Source organism: Staurois parvus, unplaced genomic scaffold, assembly GCF_062004578.1.
Source record: "Staurois parvus isolate SC_StPar_1 unplaced genomic scaffold, SC_StPar_1.0 ptg000445l, whole genome shotgun sequence".
NCBI classification, from domain to species: domain Eukaryota; kingdom Metazoa; phylum Chordata; class Amphibia; order Anura; family Ranidae; genus Staurois; species Staurois parvus.
Genome location: NW_028318241.1, coordinates 6905442 through 6925387, shown reverse-complemented (window position 1 = coordinate 6925387; position 19946 = coordinate 6905442). Strand labels below are relative to the sequence as shown.

General features: G+C 43.9%; 1 protein-coding gene across 2 annotated transcripts in view; it reads right to left on the bottom strand.

The window, feature by feature from the left end:
• Positions 1–19946, bottom strand: part of PLPP1 (phospholipid phosphatase 1) — a 138045-nt gene that overhangs the window by 2272 nt on the left and 115827 nt on the right. For both annotated transcript variants that reach the window (XM_089688081.1, XM_089688080.1), the window contains exons 4-5: positions 6683–6740; positions 1102–1278 (exon numbers count right to left, since the gene is read on the bottom strand). In XM_089688081.1, coding sequence (XP_089544207.1) covers positions 1102–1278; positions 6683–6740 — 235 coding nt within the window. The remainder of the gene's footprint in view (positions 1–1101; positions 1279–6682; positions 6741–19946) is intronic.

The window sequence follows — 19946 nt, the reverse complement described above, 5'->3', positions numbered from 1 at the left end:
TAAAATAGAATGTTTATAATGATAATACAAATCAATCATACAAATAAAGAGAATACACTATAAAAGACAGAAGACATAAAAGTCCACAATCCAATCCTAAATGGTGTATGGCAGGTAAAGGCAGCTCCCCCTAGAGTGAAGCAGTACTGCAGAAGATAAAAATGAGTAAAGGAGCATGATAAGGTAATCCCTTGGTAAGCCGTAAGTCCACCAGCGGTGAGGGTCCTGGTCGTTCAGGATGAACCTGTCAGCAGTGCAGAGTTTGAAAATGGTGCCGAAACCAGCATGGACCACAAGGAAGACAGGGACTCGGCGGACAACCAATGGCAGAGCAGGGAAATGTCAGGTGACGCGTTTCAAACCAGCTGCTTCTTCTTCAGACGCTGGTGGACTTAGCTTACCAAAGGATTACCTTATCGTGCTCCTTTACTCATGTTTATTGGTGCCCCCTTCTGTCCGTAGATTAGAATGTGCAGCCCCCCTATATCACGGAGCATAGTTTTTATGTGAAAGTAGGTTTTTGATCATTTTATAAACTGATGTTTATTAAATATCTCCTCAAACAATTAAGAATGATTTACAGGGTCCTCCTATATACAGTGTTTCCAGAACACGCTGGGATATCTATCGGAAAGCCCTGCCATAAGCTATGCACTTGTTTGATTCTGCCAATAAAAAAAAAAAAAACAGGTTGATACTCTTGTTTGGGGGAGTGATTGTGGGGTGTCCCCTGGGTCATTCTGAGGGATGTGTGTATAAACCTCTGATATTTAGCTATTCTTTAGGAGGCTTTGGTTTCCTTTGCTGAAATGTTTACATGCATTATTTCAGGGGGTAAAAAACAAGTATAGATAATCCAGCTAGCAAAGCATGTTAAAGTAGTAGAACCCACTCCATTCTATTTTAGTGCCTTGGACAGCACTAACAGAGGTCCTCTGGCATGAACAGAATCATATATATTTGCGTTTTGTAAGCTAGTGTCTTACCAGGGCATTATTTTGATCAATCTATATAGCACTGAGCCAGTTTGATGCGTTTTACTACAGAGTAGGACTTTCTTTAGAAGCAGATTAAGAGCTCATCAACTTTGGATACACTTACAATAAGGACCGCCACAATTGCTCCCTGGATGAGCCCAATGAGGACGTCGCTCCAGTGGTGTTTGTAGTCAGATACTCTAGAAAGACCAACATAGATGGAGACTGCAACAAGCCCAAACTGGATGGTGGGACGAAGAAGCCTGGCCCAATCTCCTCTCATACGGGACTGAAGATATAGCTGGAAGATAAAAGGGGACATCTCTATGAAGGTGCGAATGGTATAGAATTTCCATTATTATATAGCATTTTATAGACCACCTATCACATTTTCATTTCCCATACCTCCTTCAGACTGCTATCGCTAACCCTTCTCATGCAAGGCTTACACCATTTAAACCTTTGTACTCTAACACTTGTGTTACAACAATGTGTACTCATTACTGCAATATGTTCAAACCTGCATTGTGTGTTGCGCTGCAGTGCCACTGATTCTTAATAGCACGCCACAATACACCCACGTTGCTTCACACCATTAAGCATAGTAATGCAGTACCCTGCACTGTATTACAAAAATTACTGCATGCACCTTTGTTTGGTGTGCTGTGGTACATTAGGCAGCACTTTCAAATGAATACGTGGCCTTAACATAATGCATGTTAAGGTGCAGTATGACGTCACAATAGTGTGAGTCCAGCCTTAGGAATAACTGACTAATGAACTAGCTAATATAAAGAGGTTTTTTTTAAACTTACTATAGAAAATATAGTAGAGTTCCCAAAAATAATCTTTGCCTGAATGATGAGGTGCCAATTGACCAGCTATAGGTATGTGAATCCCCGGTGACAATACTGATAGCCATGCCCCTGAACTTTTTTTTTTTTTTAAATCCACTGTAGTGCAAGCAGTAATTAAACGAGTTGGGCTTTAAATGGCCCACAAACACAGACTGTCACTTCTGAGTCACTGACCTAGAAGAGGTATACAGATTAGGAGCTCTGACTTCACAGCCAGGTAACCAGTATTGGTAAGTTACACAAGAATAGAGCACAGAGTTTTCAGAAACTACAGGGTAAGGATATACTTAAAGAATCCATTCCAATTCTGTCTAAATCCAGTTTACTTTCACACTACAGCACTTGAAAAAGTATTCATACCCCTTGACATTTTCCACATTTTTGTCATGTTACCAAAAACATAAATGTATTTTATTGGGATTTTATGTGGCAGATCAACACAAAGAGGCACATAATTGTAAAGTGGAAAGAAAATGATAAAAGGTTTTCAAAATTTTTAACAAATGAAAATGTAAAAAGTGTGGCGTTCATTTGTATTCAGCCCCCCCCCCCCAGAGTCAGTACTGCAAGTCTTTTTGGGAATGTCTCTACCAGCTTTGCACAGGTAGAGAGTGTAATGTTTGACAGAGCTTGAGCTATTTTGCAAAGAAGAATGGGCAGATTGGATGGAGAGCATCTAGTAACAGCTATTTTCCAGCCTTGCCACAGATACTCAATTAGAATGGCCCAGTCAAAGTCCAAACCTAAATCCAACACATGAATATGTTTTGATCTAAACCATTCCATTGTAGCTCTGGCTGTATGTTTAGGGTCGTTGTCATCCAACAACCCTAAACATACAGGTTTTCTTCTAAGATTGCTCTGTATTTGGCTCCACTCATCTTCCCATCAACTCTGACCACCTTCCCTGTCCCTGCTGAAGAAAAGCATCCCCACAACATGATGCTGCCACCACCATGTTTCAAGGTGGGGATGGTGTGTTCAGCCTGATGTGCACTGTTAGTTTTCTGCCACACTTAGTGTTTTGCTTTTAGGCCAAAAAGTACAATTTTGGTCAAGTGACCAGAGCCCCTTCTTCCACATGTTCGCTGTGTAACCCACATGCCTTCTCGCAAACTGCAAATGGGACTTCTTATGGCTTTCTTTCAACAATGGCTTTCTTCTTGCCACTGTTCCATAAAGGCCAGATTTGTGGAGTGCACAACTAATAGTTGTCCTGTGGACAGATTCTCCCACCTGAGCTGTGGATCTCTGCAGCTCCTCCAGAGTTACCATGGGCCTCTTGGCCGCTTCTCTGATTAATGCTCTCCTTGCCTGGCACGTCAGTTTAGGTGGAGGGCCATGTCTTGGTAGGTTTTCAATTGTGCCATACTCTTTTTCCATTTTTGGATGATGGATTGAACAGTGCCCTGTGAGATGTTCAAAGTTTGGAATATTTTTATTTATTTTTTTTAGCACCTGACCCTGCTTTAAACTTCTCCACAGCTTTATCCCTGACCTGTCTGGTGTGTTCCTTGGCCTTCATGATTCTGTTTGTTCACTAATGTTCTCTAACAAACCTCTGAGGGCTTCAAAGAACAGCGTTATTTATACTGAGATTAAATTACACACAGGTGGACACTAATTAGGTGACTTCTGAAGGCAATTGGTTCCACTAGATTTTAGTTAGTGGTATCAGAAAAGGGTGCTGAATACAAATGTACACCAGAGTTTTCAGATATTTGTAAAATATTTTGAAAACCATTTATCATTTTCCTTCCACTTCACAATTATGTGCCACATTGTGTTGGTCTATCACATAAAGGCCTGAACAAAATACATTCATGTTTTTGGAAGTAAAATGTGGAAAATTTCAAGGGGTATGAATACTTTTTCAAAGCATCGTACGTAGTTATTGGTAAAAGTAAGCCAAACCATCAGATTGAAAGTTTGGCAAGCATTAGCTGTTCTGATTATCATAAATTGGAGTGTATGGTAAACAGTACAATAATACCACTCTAAGCTTAAGAACAGAAATCCTGTTATCCTCATAATGAAAACACTTTAAATACAAGATCATTTTCTTGGTATTTTTTCCAAGCTCTTAAAAGCATCAGTGAGCAGACTTCTGGCAGCAAAATCCTTGGCTCTGTGTGCGTCAATGTGATGGAGAAGACGCTGAGGGTTTAGCCCCACCAGGAGGGGAATTAGCAGTGCATTTATTGTAAGCTACATGATAAGGAGACATGCAGTGTATGGTTGCATCTCACAGACGCCAGTAAATCCGCACTTACCAGAAGTGTTCTCTGTATAACAACCACAAGGTCCATAACATTAACCACCGCCAGTACCACACCAATCCATTGATGCACACAAACAAACCATGAGCTGTGAGTATACAGAAGCTTACAAGACTTGTGCCATTTATGGAGACCACCCATAACACACCAGAAGAACTCTTTATTTCCAAATTGTGGCTGTTCTTTCCAACCTTTTGAAAACTAGTCATATGGCTATAAAAAAAAAAAAAAAAAAGGACCCTTAGCTTTGTGTTAAAAATTTGTGAATTGAGACAGGTAAGGCATGGCTCCAGCCCTTACAGGACAGAACTGGGATTTGGTGGAGGGGGAGGCTTGTTATTTTGTTCAAAATTATAATTCTGCTTTAAAGTAGAACTATAAGCAAAACTTTTTTTCATTTTGAATAGAGTAAGGGAGGGTTATAACCCGTTACGTTTTGCCATTTGGGTTCCACTGTGGAAAGTTACCTTCACTTTCTGTCCCATAGCCAAAACAAGAAGTGGGAGAAAATCTCTACAAATTAAAGAGAATTCTTTGGGGACACCCAGGTCATTGGAACTAGTATCTCCAATAAAAAAAATTCCCCTCTTTTACTTTTCTGGGGACAACCCAAAATTTAGGGTTTCTTTTATATTTACTTTTGATGATAATTGTAAACAGAACAGATAAAGAGGGCATAGACCGCAATAAAAACCTATCATGTTCTAATCCTTCCCCACCCTATCCAAAAGAAAAAAAAAATTGCCTTCATTTATATTTTTAAGCTCTCATTCACAGGACTACATTACAGGAGTACAGTATAAAATCCTGGCTTTGTTCTGCACCCAGAATGGATATACACAGGTATACATCAGTACTTCTGAAACCCACATATAACAAGGGAACTTATTCCCCGAGAAAGTTTGTTTGGGGAATATGTCCTTACAGTATACAAGGGTGTATGCACATACCAGTGTATACCTGTGTACAGCCATTCATGTCTATGGGCGTCTGTATGCAATACTTGAGCTTCCCAGTCACAAATAAAAAGAATTTCCGTTGTACTTTGGGGGATGAAAAAAGGAATCTGATTGATGAAACCGTTGTCATCCAGCATTAGGCCTCATGCATAGTTCATGAGATTTAATACTGGATGACAACTGTTTCAAACCATCAGATTCTGTGCACAGTGGTTACAAGTATTGGCATACAACTCTATCACAGAAAGCCTTTTAATGTGGTCTGTGCTGGTTTTGTTCCCCTTTTCTTCATCTCACACTTCTGCTCCATCATCATTGCTCTGCACAGTTAGGACACATCTCATATGACAGCAGCCAATTTCTCATGATATTCCATGACTATTCTGTTGAAAGCGTCATTCGTGCTTTTTATTGTCACTAAAGCCAGCCATAGATGGGTCCAAATTCAGCTGGTTCAGCAGGAACCAGCTGAATTTGGACCCATCCATGGCCAGGCTGGTTGTACTTAAGTCGATCAACTTCAGCCCCACCCGCCCATCAGGTTTTTTTTTTTTAATCTTTTGTAGGATCACTGCCACAGGGTATAGCCACCAGCTGTGATCACTGTATTCTAACAGCAGGGGAAACCTCCCACTGTCAGGATACAATAGCTGAACAGAAGGAATTCCAAGTCATTTTCTTTCCTTCAACCTGTGATTGAAGGAAAGAAAATTGCACAATGTATAATCAGCCTTAGAAGAACAAAGGTTACAACACACTTCCTTCATAAAAAGTCAGCTGTATTTACCTCATCAGTGTGGCAGATGGTCAGGAGGGGAATCTCCTAGTATCTTTCAGCTGTTGACATACTGGGTAGATGCAAATCCACTAACATAACAGAAGGAAGCTAAACATGGTCCTGCTCATCACACAGCCATGTGAATGCTTCTCCAAAAGCAACTGGGGGGGGGGGGGGGGACACATCAGCTGCTTCCTCCTGACACCTGTGTGTACATAGCCTAAAGCAACAATTTGCACTAGAAGTAATGTGACAAGTCCCTCTGGTCATCCCCATGTGTTTGGAGTTAATTGCATCTCCAGCCAAAAGCTGTTTTCTTACACATTAAAGTGACCCTTTGTTAAATAAAAATACTGGAACGAATGCACCCTGTAAAACAATAATTGCCCCAAAAAAAAATAAAAAAAATTACCAGTCCGGGATAGGATGAGTCAGATATTCACTCACTTGCATAACTACCAATGCTGATGCCATCCAACACTTCTGGATTTTTCAATAGCAAGTCCCCTGATGGGCAATGTGGGTCCTCACACCAGCTAATATGTCACTACTGTGTCCAGTAGTGACAGTTGACGGCAGCAGGAACCACAGGGCACAGCAGGGAAAAGGTTGAAAAGAAGTGATGGACAGCAGTGGTCTTCAGTGGAGAAGATTGGACTCACTGCCCCTTTGAAGGAAGCCAATTACTTTACTAAGTGTGCCTTTGTTTTAGGATTCTTTTAATATAGTAGGAGAGTCACTACAGGATGCGATTCTTCCAGTACTTAAATACACCACAACTCAGAATAAAACAATATTTAATTGTAAAAACCTGTGTTCAAAATATACTTACTGCTAGGAAGAGCAAGCAGTACATGGAGAAGGATGAGTGCCCCGAATAGAAGGACAACCTGGAAGATAGGAAGACACGGTTAGTATAATATATACATTATTATTATTTGGAAAAAGAGGATCTTCTTGAAGGAACAGAAGGATTTTAGGCAATATTAAAAAATAAACAAACACACAGCCAAAATTCAGTGTTAGCCTGACCACCATCAGTGAAGAGCAAATTTTCCACGATGAGGGTTTCCTTCTCTATACGAATGGTGGTTACAGAATCTTCTGTATTATGTAAAGCATTGATTTTGTGTACTACAACCCATTAGAAATAACGTTTTTTTTTTTGTTTAAGATGGAAATTTAAGTATTTAAAAAGCTTTAGAAACATCACTATTGCCAAGTATATCCTATAATTCTTGTACAGGCATTGGATAAAACAAGCTGTGGGGCCTTTACACAGATATATGCATGAAGCAGCTCTTATGGTAACAGTACTGCCTGCCTTTGCTAGGGGATTATGCATGGTTTTCATGTGGATTTTTTATTCACGTGTTATGCAACTGCAAAGGGAAGCTCCATAGAGTATGTTGTGGGAGGTGGGTAGCATACAGTCTTTTACCATTTCCACCTTAGTACATTTTGCCATATCAGGAGCTGTCAAAATAGAGCAAATCTTACTGCTACAAACTTATTTTTGCACTTCCATGCACAGCGCACTGTTTAGATTCAAGTAGTCTCCCCTTTTTTGGATCTTCTTTTGTAGGCCCTTACCATTCCCATCTGTGGATGTATTGGTATGCTTCCTCTAGAGCAGACTTTTTCAACCAGGGTGCATTGACATTTCTTCAGGGGTGCCTTGGCAAAATGCCTAAAAATTGTATACAAGCTAGCAGGTAACTCAAGCCTGCTTTCTAGTTACACAAAGCCATAGGTTTTCATTCTGCACCATTGCAACCTTCTAGCCGCGGCATCCTAACAACCTATGATACCATCAGTTGATAGAAGATGTCAGTCGCCTGCACAATATCCTTTTTTGACCCTATCCTGTCCTTCTCATTCAGTAATGGGGTAAGATTAGCCGAGTTATAAAGAAACTGAGGGAGAAGAGAAACACTGAAATGCTATTCAGTATCAGTGTGAAAAAGTGTATTTGCTTCGGAAGAATATATTCCCTTTAACATTGGGTGTCCTACATGTGTGGGTGTTGCTGCATTAGGTAAAACTATTAGAATAGTTTTTTTACATTTTAGAATGGGGTACCTTGAGACTGTCTATAATTGTAAAGCGTACCTCAAGATTGTTCATAACTTGGGTGTCTTGACTGAAAAAAGGTTGAGAAACACTGGTCTAGAGAAACGTTAGGGTTCCTCCAGATGATAGAGGCTTCATGAGTTGTGGCTGGTTGACCTCCCATCTGATGGTGCATGCATCGTTCCAGGGGCAGTGGCACTTGGCAAAATCAGCGGCATGGCACCAATGATCCTTCTAGCTATCTGTGCAGGGTGCACCATAAGGGGGTATTCTTCCCACTGACTACCAATGTAAGGGGCATATTTCCCACTGAACCCTTCCCTGCTGTTTTTTTTATCAGGATGTTCCCTGAGACCAGAAAATACCCCTCTAGGGTAAAAGGGTTGAAAAAGGCTGCTCTAGAGCAGGGGTAGGCAACCTTAAAGAGGTGGGGATCTATCTGAAAAACATGGGACAAGTCAAAGATCACAGAGCACAGTGTCACCCAGTGCTGCCTCCTCACACCCAATGTAAACCTCTAATAGCCGTACTATTGTGCCACAATTGCACACATTGCACTGCAATCATGGGTTTAAAATCAGGTGGTGAGGAAGCAACATATCACCTCCTCATCACCTGTCAACACACACTCTGATCACTTTTTAGAGAAGCACAGGATATTATAGAAGTCTATGGCTAATTGCAGCAAACCCCCAGGAAAGCTGCAGGTACTCTACACTGCACCCGTGGTGTGGGTAAACCACAGTGCATCAGTGTGAAAGCAGCCCCATACTATTATGCCCAGCGTATGGCTTCACACTGACCTGAAGACCTCTTCTTTCCTGCTGTTGGCACCACTCTGGAGACCGCTAGCCGGGATAAGAGGTGAAGTGCAGTTGGTATCACTCCGCATGGGACAGGAGCCGGTACTACAGAGGAGGCATCGCCTTATGCTGCTCTTGCTCCCTACTACAATTCCAACTGTACAAGTAGTCCATCCGCATTGCACTCTGCCTGATGCTTTGTGCAGGCGGGTCAACAAGCCCAGACTGATCTACAAGTCACCTGGCTGCAGTCTACTGGTAGATTGCGATCTACAGGTTGCCAACCACCCCACTCTAGAGTATATACACCTGACAGCTGTCACTGTGGGGGAACAATGCTGATAAAGCAATGCATGGAAGAAGGCACACTCTACAGACCACAAGTCTCCACTTCTGAGGGGGCCAGGGGCCATTTTGCAGAGAGCTGGGGCCTGGTAACATGCTGGCAGTGTTGGAGGGACTAGGAAAGAATTGCCCAGAGGAAGGTATAGTTGCAGAACATGTATACTACAGAGACACAGCAATGTAACTGTGCAAGATTTACAGCTGGTAGTTACACAATCCATCAGCCAGGATGGAGATTTCTGTATGTACGAAGCTTAGGAATCACCAGATTAAATTCAACAATTTCAAACACCTGGTAAGTAGAAAAGGTGCTACAGTAGATTATAAACATTCCAGCCATTATAGCCTTGTATTATTCCAAAGCAGACATTCATCAAACCTTTTAAATCTGCATTGGTGGTGAGTGTGCACAGAGACCGCAGACCCAATTAAAATGTGAGGTTATTTTGGGAATATGGATTGACATCTCATCATAGCTCGTTCTATGAAAGCTTCCCGATCCTCACATTGCCCTCCCATGGGATAACGTCCTTCTTGTTTCTAATCAGATTACATAGAAATGTGAGTGCATTGTCATGGTGCAATTAGTGATTGCTGGGAATGGGCCGACATTCCTCCCAGCAATAACGGGCACACCAACAATGGCGTTCCCATGGGGACCAGCCCTGCATGATGCACACACAACATGCCCTTCCTGTCCAGCCATTCATCTATCACACAGATCACTGCTCAAAGGGAGCTACACACAGGCTTGAATAGAAGGCATTATTCAGAGCACAGGGCAGCCATCCACCCAGGAATAAAATGCTCTAGTCTCTGGTGTCCACCTACCTGCCTGACATACAGACCTCTCAGTTTTAGTCTAGGTTGAATAATTAATGATGGGGTAAACTTATACAAACAAGTGCTCAATTTGAGAAAAAAAAAAAAAAAAAAACTAAGAAGAGGTCTGCCTTAGAGGGCTATACGAGACATTCACTATTATTATTATACAGGATTTATATGGCGCCAACAGTTTGCTCAGCGCTTTACAATATAACGGGAGACAACACAGTAACAATACAGTTCAATACAAGAGGGATAGGAGGGCCCTGCTCCCTGGAGCTTACAATCTAGGAGGGAGGGGCTAGTGGTACAAAAAGGTAACTGTAGGGGATGGACTGGTTGGAAGAGTACAGGATACCATTATTAGCTGAGGGCAGGATAGGCTTCCCTGAAGAGATAGGTTTTCAGAGATCGCCTAAAAGTGAGCAGAGTAGGCGGCAGTCTGATAAATTGGGGTGGAGAGTTCCAGAGGATGGGGGGAAGCTCTGGAGAAGTCCTGGAGATGAGCATGGGAGGAGGAGACAAGGGAGCTAGAGAGTGGGAGGTCGTGCGAGGAGCGGAGAGTACGGTTTGGGTGATATTTAGAGACAAGATCATTGATGTAATTTGGGGCAGAGTTATAAATGGCTTTATACATTATTGTTAATGTTTTGAATTTTATCCGTTGGGAAACGGGAAGCCAGTGGAGGGATTGGCAGAGAGGGGTGGCAAATACAGAATGGTTAGTAAGGTGGATGATTCTGGCAGCAGCATTCATGATAAACTGAAGAGGGGATAGCCTGCGATGAGGTAGGCCAATGAGGAGGGAGTTACAATAGTCAAGGCAAGATATAACAAGGGAGTGAATAAGTTGCTTAGTGGTTTCCGAGGTTAGGAACGGGCGTATCTTGGAGATGTTGCGGAGGTGAAGTCTATATGATTTGGACAGTGATTGGATTTGGGGCTGAAAGGACAGATGGGAGTCTAGGATTACACCTAGTACCCTGGCATGAGGAGAGGGACTGATGATTATGTTATTGATCTTGACGGAGAAGTCAGGGGAGGGGACACGGGCTAGGGGGAATACTATGATGTATACTGGCCCCAAAAGCCTCTTCACTGCTCTGCTTTGATTTAAAGGGTAAGTTCACCATTCATAACATGTTACGATCGAACCCCCCCCCCCCCCCGATCCCTGTTGTGACAGCCATTGGGGATCTCTCCTCTCCGCTAGCTGTCAATATTTTAAAAAACCGCGGCCATGCGGGGATTCACCTGTCTGGCAGCGTCACTCATTTGCAGTATTCTGTAAATGGGAAAACTACAACTTCCGACAGCCTTTGTGGCTGTCGGCTTGTTGTTTTTAATGAACTACCATGGCGCTCCACAGCGTCATGGTTGTTCATTCAGCCTTCTTGTCAGCAAGTATCTGCTGGCCCATATAGGATAAACGAGCAAGCAGCTATACTGACAAGTCAGGGGGATACCTGCATGGCACCAGCAATCTGCTGATCGCTGGTGCAATGCTTTAGAGGCTCCACAAACAAAAAATAAATGCACATTTTTTTACCTACAAAAAAAAAAAAAAAGATGAGCATTTATTATTTTTTGTTAAAAGGTAAACTTATCCTTTAAGCCAGCCATAGATGGTTCGAATCCCTGCTGAATCAGCCAAGATTCGAACCATCTATGGGCAAGCTGATTGTACCCAACTTGGGATACAACCAGCATGTTGGATTTTTTCATGCCATTATTGGCAGCGGCTATAGCAGCTAGCAGAAATCAGTGTGTTCCTACAAGAGAGATGGCTCACCTCGCTCCTCGGCCAGGAGAACACAATAGCTCCACTGAAGAGATTCAAGTATTGAAGAGGATTTGCTGCAGCACAGTGCATCCTCATATGATTTGGATCACTAGGCTTTTCCAGGAGGCAGTGATGAGGAAAAGTAACGTCCATGACACCTATATGACATGACTGGATGTTGGGGTCCAATGTGTTAGGAACATTTGTAGCTTTTAAATAATGAGTATAAATACTAGGTGGGCTCCAAGATAAAAGGCCTTTTTTTATTAACAATACTGCACCCTGACTTGCGCAATGTAAGCCCTACCAGTCATTCCAACATCCAATAAGAGTGCTCTTCCTCAGACAGTCTCATTGGATCATGGAATGGCGGCTGGCAAGGGTTAGACATAAAATTAAATCAGAGACCAACAAAGAATTGGTTCTTCTGGCTAAAAGGGTAATATCAGGTGTTTTGGGTGCATGCTCTAAGTTAGGTGTCTTTTACAGTTACCCAATTCCCTATTACCTGTTACATGCATGTCCAACAGTCCTCAGATGTCTAGGAGGATGCCAACCCAAATTTACCTTTAGTCATATAAGAGATCATTTTTGATTGGTTACAGTTTGCTCTCAGCACTGCCATCCTGAATAAGCCAGTTCTTTTCCCTGGTACAATGACAAGTGAAGCTCTCAACAAATCTGGTCATCTGTTTGGCGGCATTATTCCCCAGTCTCTGTTACAGCTTTACAATGTCTTCTATTCTGACATGTGATGCCAGCTGCTGTAGGGAAGCTTCTCAGACTTACTGCCAGTCTTTACACCATTGGATCCTATGTAGGATTATCCCACTGCTGAAGCCAAGTAATCCTTCTCTTATGATGTTCTATATATGTTCACACTAACACAAAACATAAACTAATTATGGATATGACAATAGATTTCTCGCAGCAGATGGCCATGCCAAGTACAGGGGACAAGTCTCATCTGTCACTGAGTCCTAGTAAGGTCCCTTGCACACAGGGACAGCTAGCTGCAGTGCGTCCCTCCTGGCATTTTAGTGTGCTAGGTGGGAATCCAGCCCCACTGCCTGCAGCAACTAACACTCTGGGAGTGCTATATGTTCCAGAAATCTTCAGACAACTCTCAGTCTGCGTCTCCCTGGAATCTAGGAGTAAAGCCATTCCCACCTAGGTCAGAAATGCATACGTGGAGAAAGAGAAGGTATAAAAATGTATTTAGTTTACAAGAAAAATCACACATTTCTATCAAAGGAGGGTGCAAAAATTAAAGTTACGGAATTTGCAAAACCCTGTTGAAATAATAAAAAAAAAAAAGCAACAAAAAACAAACCGTGATATCTCAGCTGTTATTTTCCACAAACATTAATGTGAACTGATCTATACAGCAAAGTAAATAGACCTTTTCCCCTCCCTGCTGGCAGATGTCTATCACCTGTTCTCAGGAAACTGTTGCGGAAAAACAACCTGCGCTTGCTAGATAATGATGTTGAGCTCATTTCACTGATTTCCAGCAATGAGAGCTGATAAATAAAAGCCACATGGTTAAAAATAACAAGTAACACATGCATTATACACTGCTCAAAAAAATTCAAGAAACACTTTGAAAGCACATCAGATGTCAATGGGAAAAAATATTTTTCTGGATGTCTATAATGATATGGACTGGGTAATGTGTCAGGAACGCAAGGATGTCCCATCGTTTGATTTTCGGGGTGTCTTTGAATTCAGTCCTCAGTAGGTTAATGAATTTTAATTTCCATCAAAGTGAAAAAAGTATGCAGCAGGATAATCCATTTTGCTGAAATTTCATTGCAGCAACTCAAAATGGTACTCAGTAGTTTGTATGGCCCCACGTGCTTGTATGCATGCCTGACAATGTCGGGGCATGCTCCTAATGAGATTACGGATGGTGTCCTGGGGTATTTCCTCCCAGATCTGGACCAGGGCATCACTGAGCTCCTGGACAATCTAAGCTGCAACCTGGTGTCAGATGGACCGAAAGATGATATCCCAGAGTTGTTCTATTGGATTTAGGTCAGGCAAGCGTGGGGACCATTCAATGGTATCAATTCCTTCATCCTCCAAGAACTGCCTGCATACTCTCGCCACATGAGGCCGGGCATTGTTGTGCACTAGGAGGAACTCAGGACCCACTGCACCATCATAGGGTCTGACAATGGGTCCAAGGATTTCATTCCAATACCTAATGGCAGTCAGGGTACTTAGCGTTCTCCACACCCGTTCACGTCTGTCACATGTGCTCAGGATGAACCTGCTCTCATCTGTGAAAACCAAAGGTCGCCAGTGGCGGGCCTGCCAATTCTGGTGTTCAATGGCAAATGCCAATTGAACTCTATGGTGCCAGGCAGAGAGCACAGGGCCTAGTAGAGGACGTCGGGCCCTCAGGCCACCCTCATGAAGTCCGTTTCTGATTGTTTGGTCAGAGACATTCACACCAGTGGCCTGCTGGAGGTAATTTTGTAGGGCTCTGGCAGTGCTCATCCTGTTCCTTCTTGCACAAAGGAGCAGATATCGGTCCTACTGATGGGTGAGTGACCTTCTACGGCCCTGTTCAGCTCTCCTAGAGTAACTGCCTGTCTCCTGGAATCTCCTCCATGCTCTTGAGACTGTGCTGGGAGACACAGCAAACCTTCTGGCAATGGCACGTATTAATGTGCCATCCTGGAGGAGCTGGACTGACTGTGCAACCTCTATAGGGTCCAAGTATCGCCTCATGCTACCAGTAGTGACACTGACCCTAGCCAAATGCAAAACTAGTGAAAAAAAGTCAGAAAATATGAGTAGGGAAAAAAATGTCAGTGACTTCCACCTGTAAAACCATTCCTGTTTTGGGGGTCATCTCATTGTTGCCCATCAAGTGCACCTGTTATTAATTTCATAAACACCAAAACTGATTAACAACAACTACTTAACTGACCAGATCAATATCCCAGGAGTTTAAATGACTTGATGCTATACTCTGATTGAAAAGTGTTCTCTTAACTACACTGCTCAAAAAAATTAAAGGAAGTCAACCTATTAAGTTCTCTACATCAAGCTTGGGCAAGTAATGCATTCAGCTAAATAAAGGTAAGCTCCAATCAGAGCTCCAATTTCAACAGCACCAAAGTATAATCTCCTTACAAGAATAGGGGGAAAAAAATTGAAACCCACATTAGTCTACTGCCTTTCGAACATTTGGCCTTCGGTACACTTTAAAGCAGAACTCCAGCCAAAAATAACACAATAAAATGATTAGCCCAATACAAGATAAACTGAAAAAAACAACTTAATATTCATCTCGAATCCAGAGATTTCCCTCACAGTACCTGGTGCCCATCAGACTTAGGACATCTAAAGGCACAACCATTCAACCCATTTCCTCAGAGCCCAGGTCATCATGGACCAGCCCCAACCTGTGATTAGACAGTGAAAAGTGAAGCAGCGTAATGTTGAGATAATTTCTCTTTCATTCTGATTTCTCCTCGTAACAGCCTGCTTCTTGTCATAACACGAACTAACTGGCCCCTTTGCACTGTTTCTTCCTCTCATACTCTAGTCCTGATTTACAGGGTCAGCAAGACCCCAACACTGGGTCAAATCCAGGTACTTCTATTGCTTGCATTTCAAAAAAGATATTATTGATTACATAGCTGCATTATTTGTGTTTTTTATATCTGCCTAGAGATTTTTTTTTTTTTTTGCTAAGGGCGCACCAAGTGGGATTTGGTAAGTGTGCCCAACTCTAGGAATTAATCAAAATCTATTCTTGTAGTGGGGACCCCCACAGTGCAAGGGTTGACTGCTCAATCAGTCTAAGAAAGAGTGCAGAAAAAAAGTAGTAATACCTTATTCCTCACTCCACTAGGGTCCCTCCAGCCATGCCACCCAGCCTATGAAGCCTCCTCAGACACTCCAGGTTGTGGTCTGTCTCACTCTTGTCTCCCCTACATACAATGCAGGGTTAATAGCCCTACATTGTATGTGATTATGCCAAGGGAGCGCCCACAGTCTGAAGCACTGGAGGGAGAGGAGGAGAGCTCTGGAGCTGGCCAGAGCAGGGGTAGGGTAAAGCTCGCCGTACATTACACAATTTTCTTGTACAGTCTTCAATTTGTATCCAATCGGACAGGCCCTTGTACTACACAGTGGAAGATAAATCTAAAGAAGGTTGTACAGAAATTGTACAAGAAAATTGTATAATGTAAGTCCAGCCTAAAGTAGTGTAGCCTCTCCAGCTGGGTCCCCTAGACCAAGAATGAACATTTCACCTTGCAGCACAGAGGGAGGTCTCCACTGCAAGGGTAGATTTTGTCTAATTACTGGAGTTGGGGGGCTTCCAGGCAGGACTTTTATGGAGAAGAAGGAAAATGTACTCAATAGGAGTTAACAGTTCTTTCAGTAGACAGTGTTGGGCTGCTGTTCTTGGAAAGATGAAAAGCATCTGTATATTATGTGTATTTCTAGTCAATGTAAACTGTAAAATAAATGCAGCAGTGATGTCAGTGTGTGCCCGTCATCTCAATTGTTGGCATGTTTTATATTCATATCAGCCTACACATTTCTGGTTGCAATCATTTTCATCTAAATTGATACAAGGACCAGATAGCCAACGCAACCAAGAAATAACAGTGCCTGCCCTTTCTGAGCCTTAGCTACAGTATTTCTGTAAGTGGAATCATGTGTTCCTTTCCTATTTAAGCTCGCTTGTGGTTTGCTAGATTGTCCTGATTGCCAATTAAAAGCTATTTTAAAGTTGTCCAGTCCTGGAATAGTTAAGTTCTCATGGGAAAACTAGCTTTGTCCACCCAGGCAGCACTGTAAAGCTATAGACGAAGAGGTCTATGTTCAGGTAGTCCATCACTGGTACTAAGAGTGAAGGTCTGATATGTCCCACTGCCAAGGGGCTAAAGGAGATTTATCAAACCAAACTAATAGGCAGACATACACTATATTGCCAAAAGTACTGAGAAATCTGCCTTTACACGCACATGAACTTTATTCATAGGGTTCAATATTGAGTTGGCCCACCCTTTGCAGCTATAACAGCTTCAACTCTTCTGGGAAGTCTGTCCACAAGGTTTAGGAGGGTGTCTATGGGAATGTTTGACCATTCTTGCAGAAGCGCATTTGTGAGGTCAGGGACTGATGTCGGACGAATAGGCCTGGCTCGCAGTCTCCGCTCTAATTCATCTCAAAGATGTTTTATCAGGTTGAAGTCAGGACTGTGCAGGCCAGCCAAGTTCCTCCACCCCAAACTCGCTCATCCATGTCTTAACGTTACACTTGGAACAATGCAGTCAAGCAAGTACTGTTCTCCTGGCAACCGCCAAACCCAGACACCTCCATCGGATTGCCAGAGAAGCGTAATTCGTCACTCCAGAGAACAAGTCTCCACCACTCTAGAGTCCAGTGGTGGCGTGCTTTACACCACTGCACCCGACAGTTTGCGTTGCACTTAGTGATGTAAGGCTTGTATGCAGCTGCTCTACGCACAATTGTGCTAATCTGAAGACTGCCAGAAGTTTGGAGGTCTTTAACCATATACTCTGCAGACAGGTGGCAACTTCTGCACACTGCACGCTTCAGCATGTGCTGACCCCGCTCTGTCATTTACGTGGCCTATCACTTGGTGGCTAATCATCCCCCCTCCCCCTCGACATAACCCACAGGGACTTCGTCGCTGCTCAAACTCCCTCCAACCCCCTTCCCCCTCACTCAGCTACCCCCTCTACACCCCTCTCCCACGGCCCCACCACTGCTCTGACCTCCTCTCCCACCCCACCCTACATTCCTCATACTGAAGCTCCCCCAACACTCCGCACCTTTGACCTTACTACCATCGAAGAAGTCTCCAAGATCCTCTCTGATGCCCGCCTCACCACCTGCCCCCTTGACCCTATCCCCACACAACTCCTACAACCTCCCTCCCCCTCCATCCTATGCTCCCTCACCCACATCTTCAATCTCTCCCTCTCCTCCAGCATTTTCCCTTCCCCTCTGAAACATGCACACATCACCCCCATACTTAAAAAGCCCTCCCTGGACCCCAATGACCCGAACAACCTCAGACCCATCTCCCTGCTCCCATTTACATCTAAACTCCTCGAGCGCCTGGTCTACGCCCGCCTATGCTCTCACCTCAACGACAACAACCTCCTCGATCCCCTACAGTCCGGCTTCCGTCCCCTACACTCCACCGAAACTGCCTTACTCAAACTCTCCAACGACCTGCTAACCGCCAAAGCTAATGGCCACTATTCAGTGCTCCTACTCCTTGACCTCTCTGCGGCCTTTGACACAGTCGACCACCCCATCCTCCTCAAAAAACTACACTCCCTCGGCCTCAGAGATTCTGCTCTCTCCTGGCTCTCATCCTACCTGTCACAACGCTCTTTCAGCGTTACCTATAATGCCACCACCTCCCTCTCACTCCCCCTCTCTGTTGGGGTCCCTCAAGGCTCTGTCCTCGGGCCCCTTCTCTTCTCCATCTACACCTCCTCCCTTGGCCAACTCATACACTCTCAGGGCTTCAACTACCACCTCTATGCCGACGACACACAAATCTATCTCTCAACCCCCCACCTCACCCCCTCGGTCTCCGCCCGAATCACACACCTGTTGAGCGACATATCAGACTGGATGTCGCTCCACTTCCTTAAACTGAACCTCTCCAAAACCGAGTTTCTTGTCTTCCCTCCAGCCCGGACATCACCCCCCATTGACTTCTCCATCATGTCCAACAACGCCACCATCAAACCCGCCCCGCAGGCCAGAGTACTTGGTGTCATTTTGGACTCCAACCTATCCTTCCAGCCCCAAGTCCACTCTTTAACAAACTTGTGCAGACTCCACCTCCGCAACATCGCCAAAATCCGCACGTTCCTAACTCCAGAAACCACTAAACAGCTCATCCACTCCCTCATCATATCGCGACTCGACTACTGCAACTCCCTCCTCACTGGCCTGCCTCGCCGCTGGCTATCCCCGCTTCAGTCCATCCTGAATACGGCTGCCAGACTCATTCACCTTTCCAACCGCTCCATCTCTGCCACCCCCCTCTGCCAATCCCTCCACTGGCTTCCGATTGCGCAACGGATCAAATTCAAAATCCTAACGCTGACGTACAAAGCTGTCCACCATACTGCCCGAACTACATCACTGACCTAATATCCAAGTACCGCCCAGCACGCACACTCCGCTCCTCACAAGACCTCCTTCTCTCTAGTTCCCTGGTCTCCTCCTCCCATGCCCGCCTCCAGGACTTCTCCAGGGTGTCACCCATCCTCTGGAACTCCCTGCCCCAACCCATCAGATTATCACCTACTCTCCTCTCCTTTAGGCGCACCCTGAAAACCCATCTCTTCAGGGAAGCCTACCCCGCCCCCTGCTAACTTGCCGACCTCCTCCACTCTTCCTACCACTCCATCCCCCACAGCTATCTCCTCCTGTGCCACCATCCCCTCCCTCCTAGATTGTAAGCTTGAAAGAGCAGGGCCCTCGATCCCCTCATGTTTTGCATTGTATTGGTATTGTTCTGTCACATGTTCTGTCCCCCTTTGTAATGTACAGCGCTGAGCGAACTATTGGCGCTTTATAAATACTGTATAATAATAATAATAATAAGTTGCTGATGTTCCCAGTTGCTTCCACTTTGTTATAATGCCACTAACAGTTGACCGTGGAATATTTAGTAACAAGGAATTTTCACGGATGGACTTATCGCACAGCTGGAAACCTATAATGGTACCATACTTGAATTCACTGAGCTCCTGAGAGCGACCCATTCTTTCACAAAATGTCTGTAGAAGAAGTCTGCATGCCTAGGTGCTTGATTTTATACACCTATGGCCATGGAGGTGATTGGACCACCTGAATCCAGTGATTCGGAGGGGTGTCCCAATACTTTTGGCTATATAGTGTATGTATCAAGCTTGACAAGTGTTGTGAGTTATTTCTGCACTGCTGGCAATAATTACACTTGTGAGTCATTACTGGAAAGTGCAGGCAGCAGAAGTGCTCTGTGTCAGGTGCAGAGAATGTTACAACAGGATGGGAGATCACTCCAAGAGAAGATGGCTCAGATCAGTGCTTATGACTGTTTTCTGGAACTTGTGTCCTTCTCCTGTCCCAGCATGCTTTGCCAGCTTCATGATGTTTCACTATAGCTGACAATCTCAGACCATAAGATTACAGAGCTTGGGGGGGTATGGTGACCACAATAACGAACAGCAGATCTTCCATTTTTTACCTCTACTGATGTT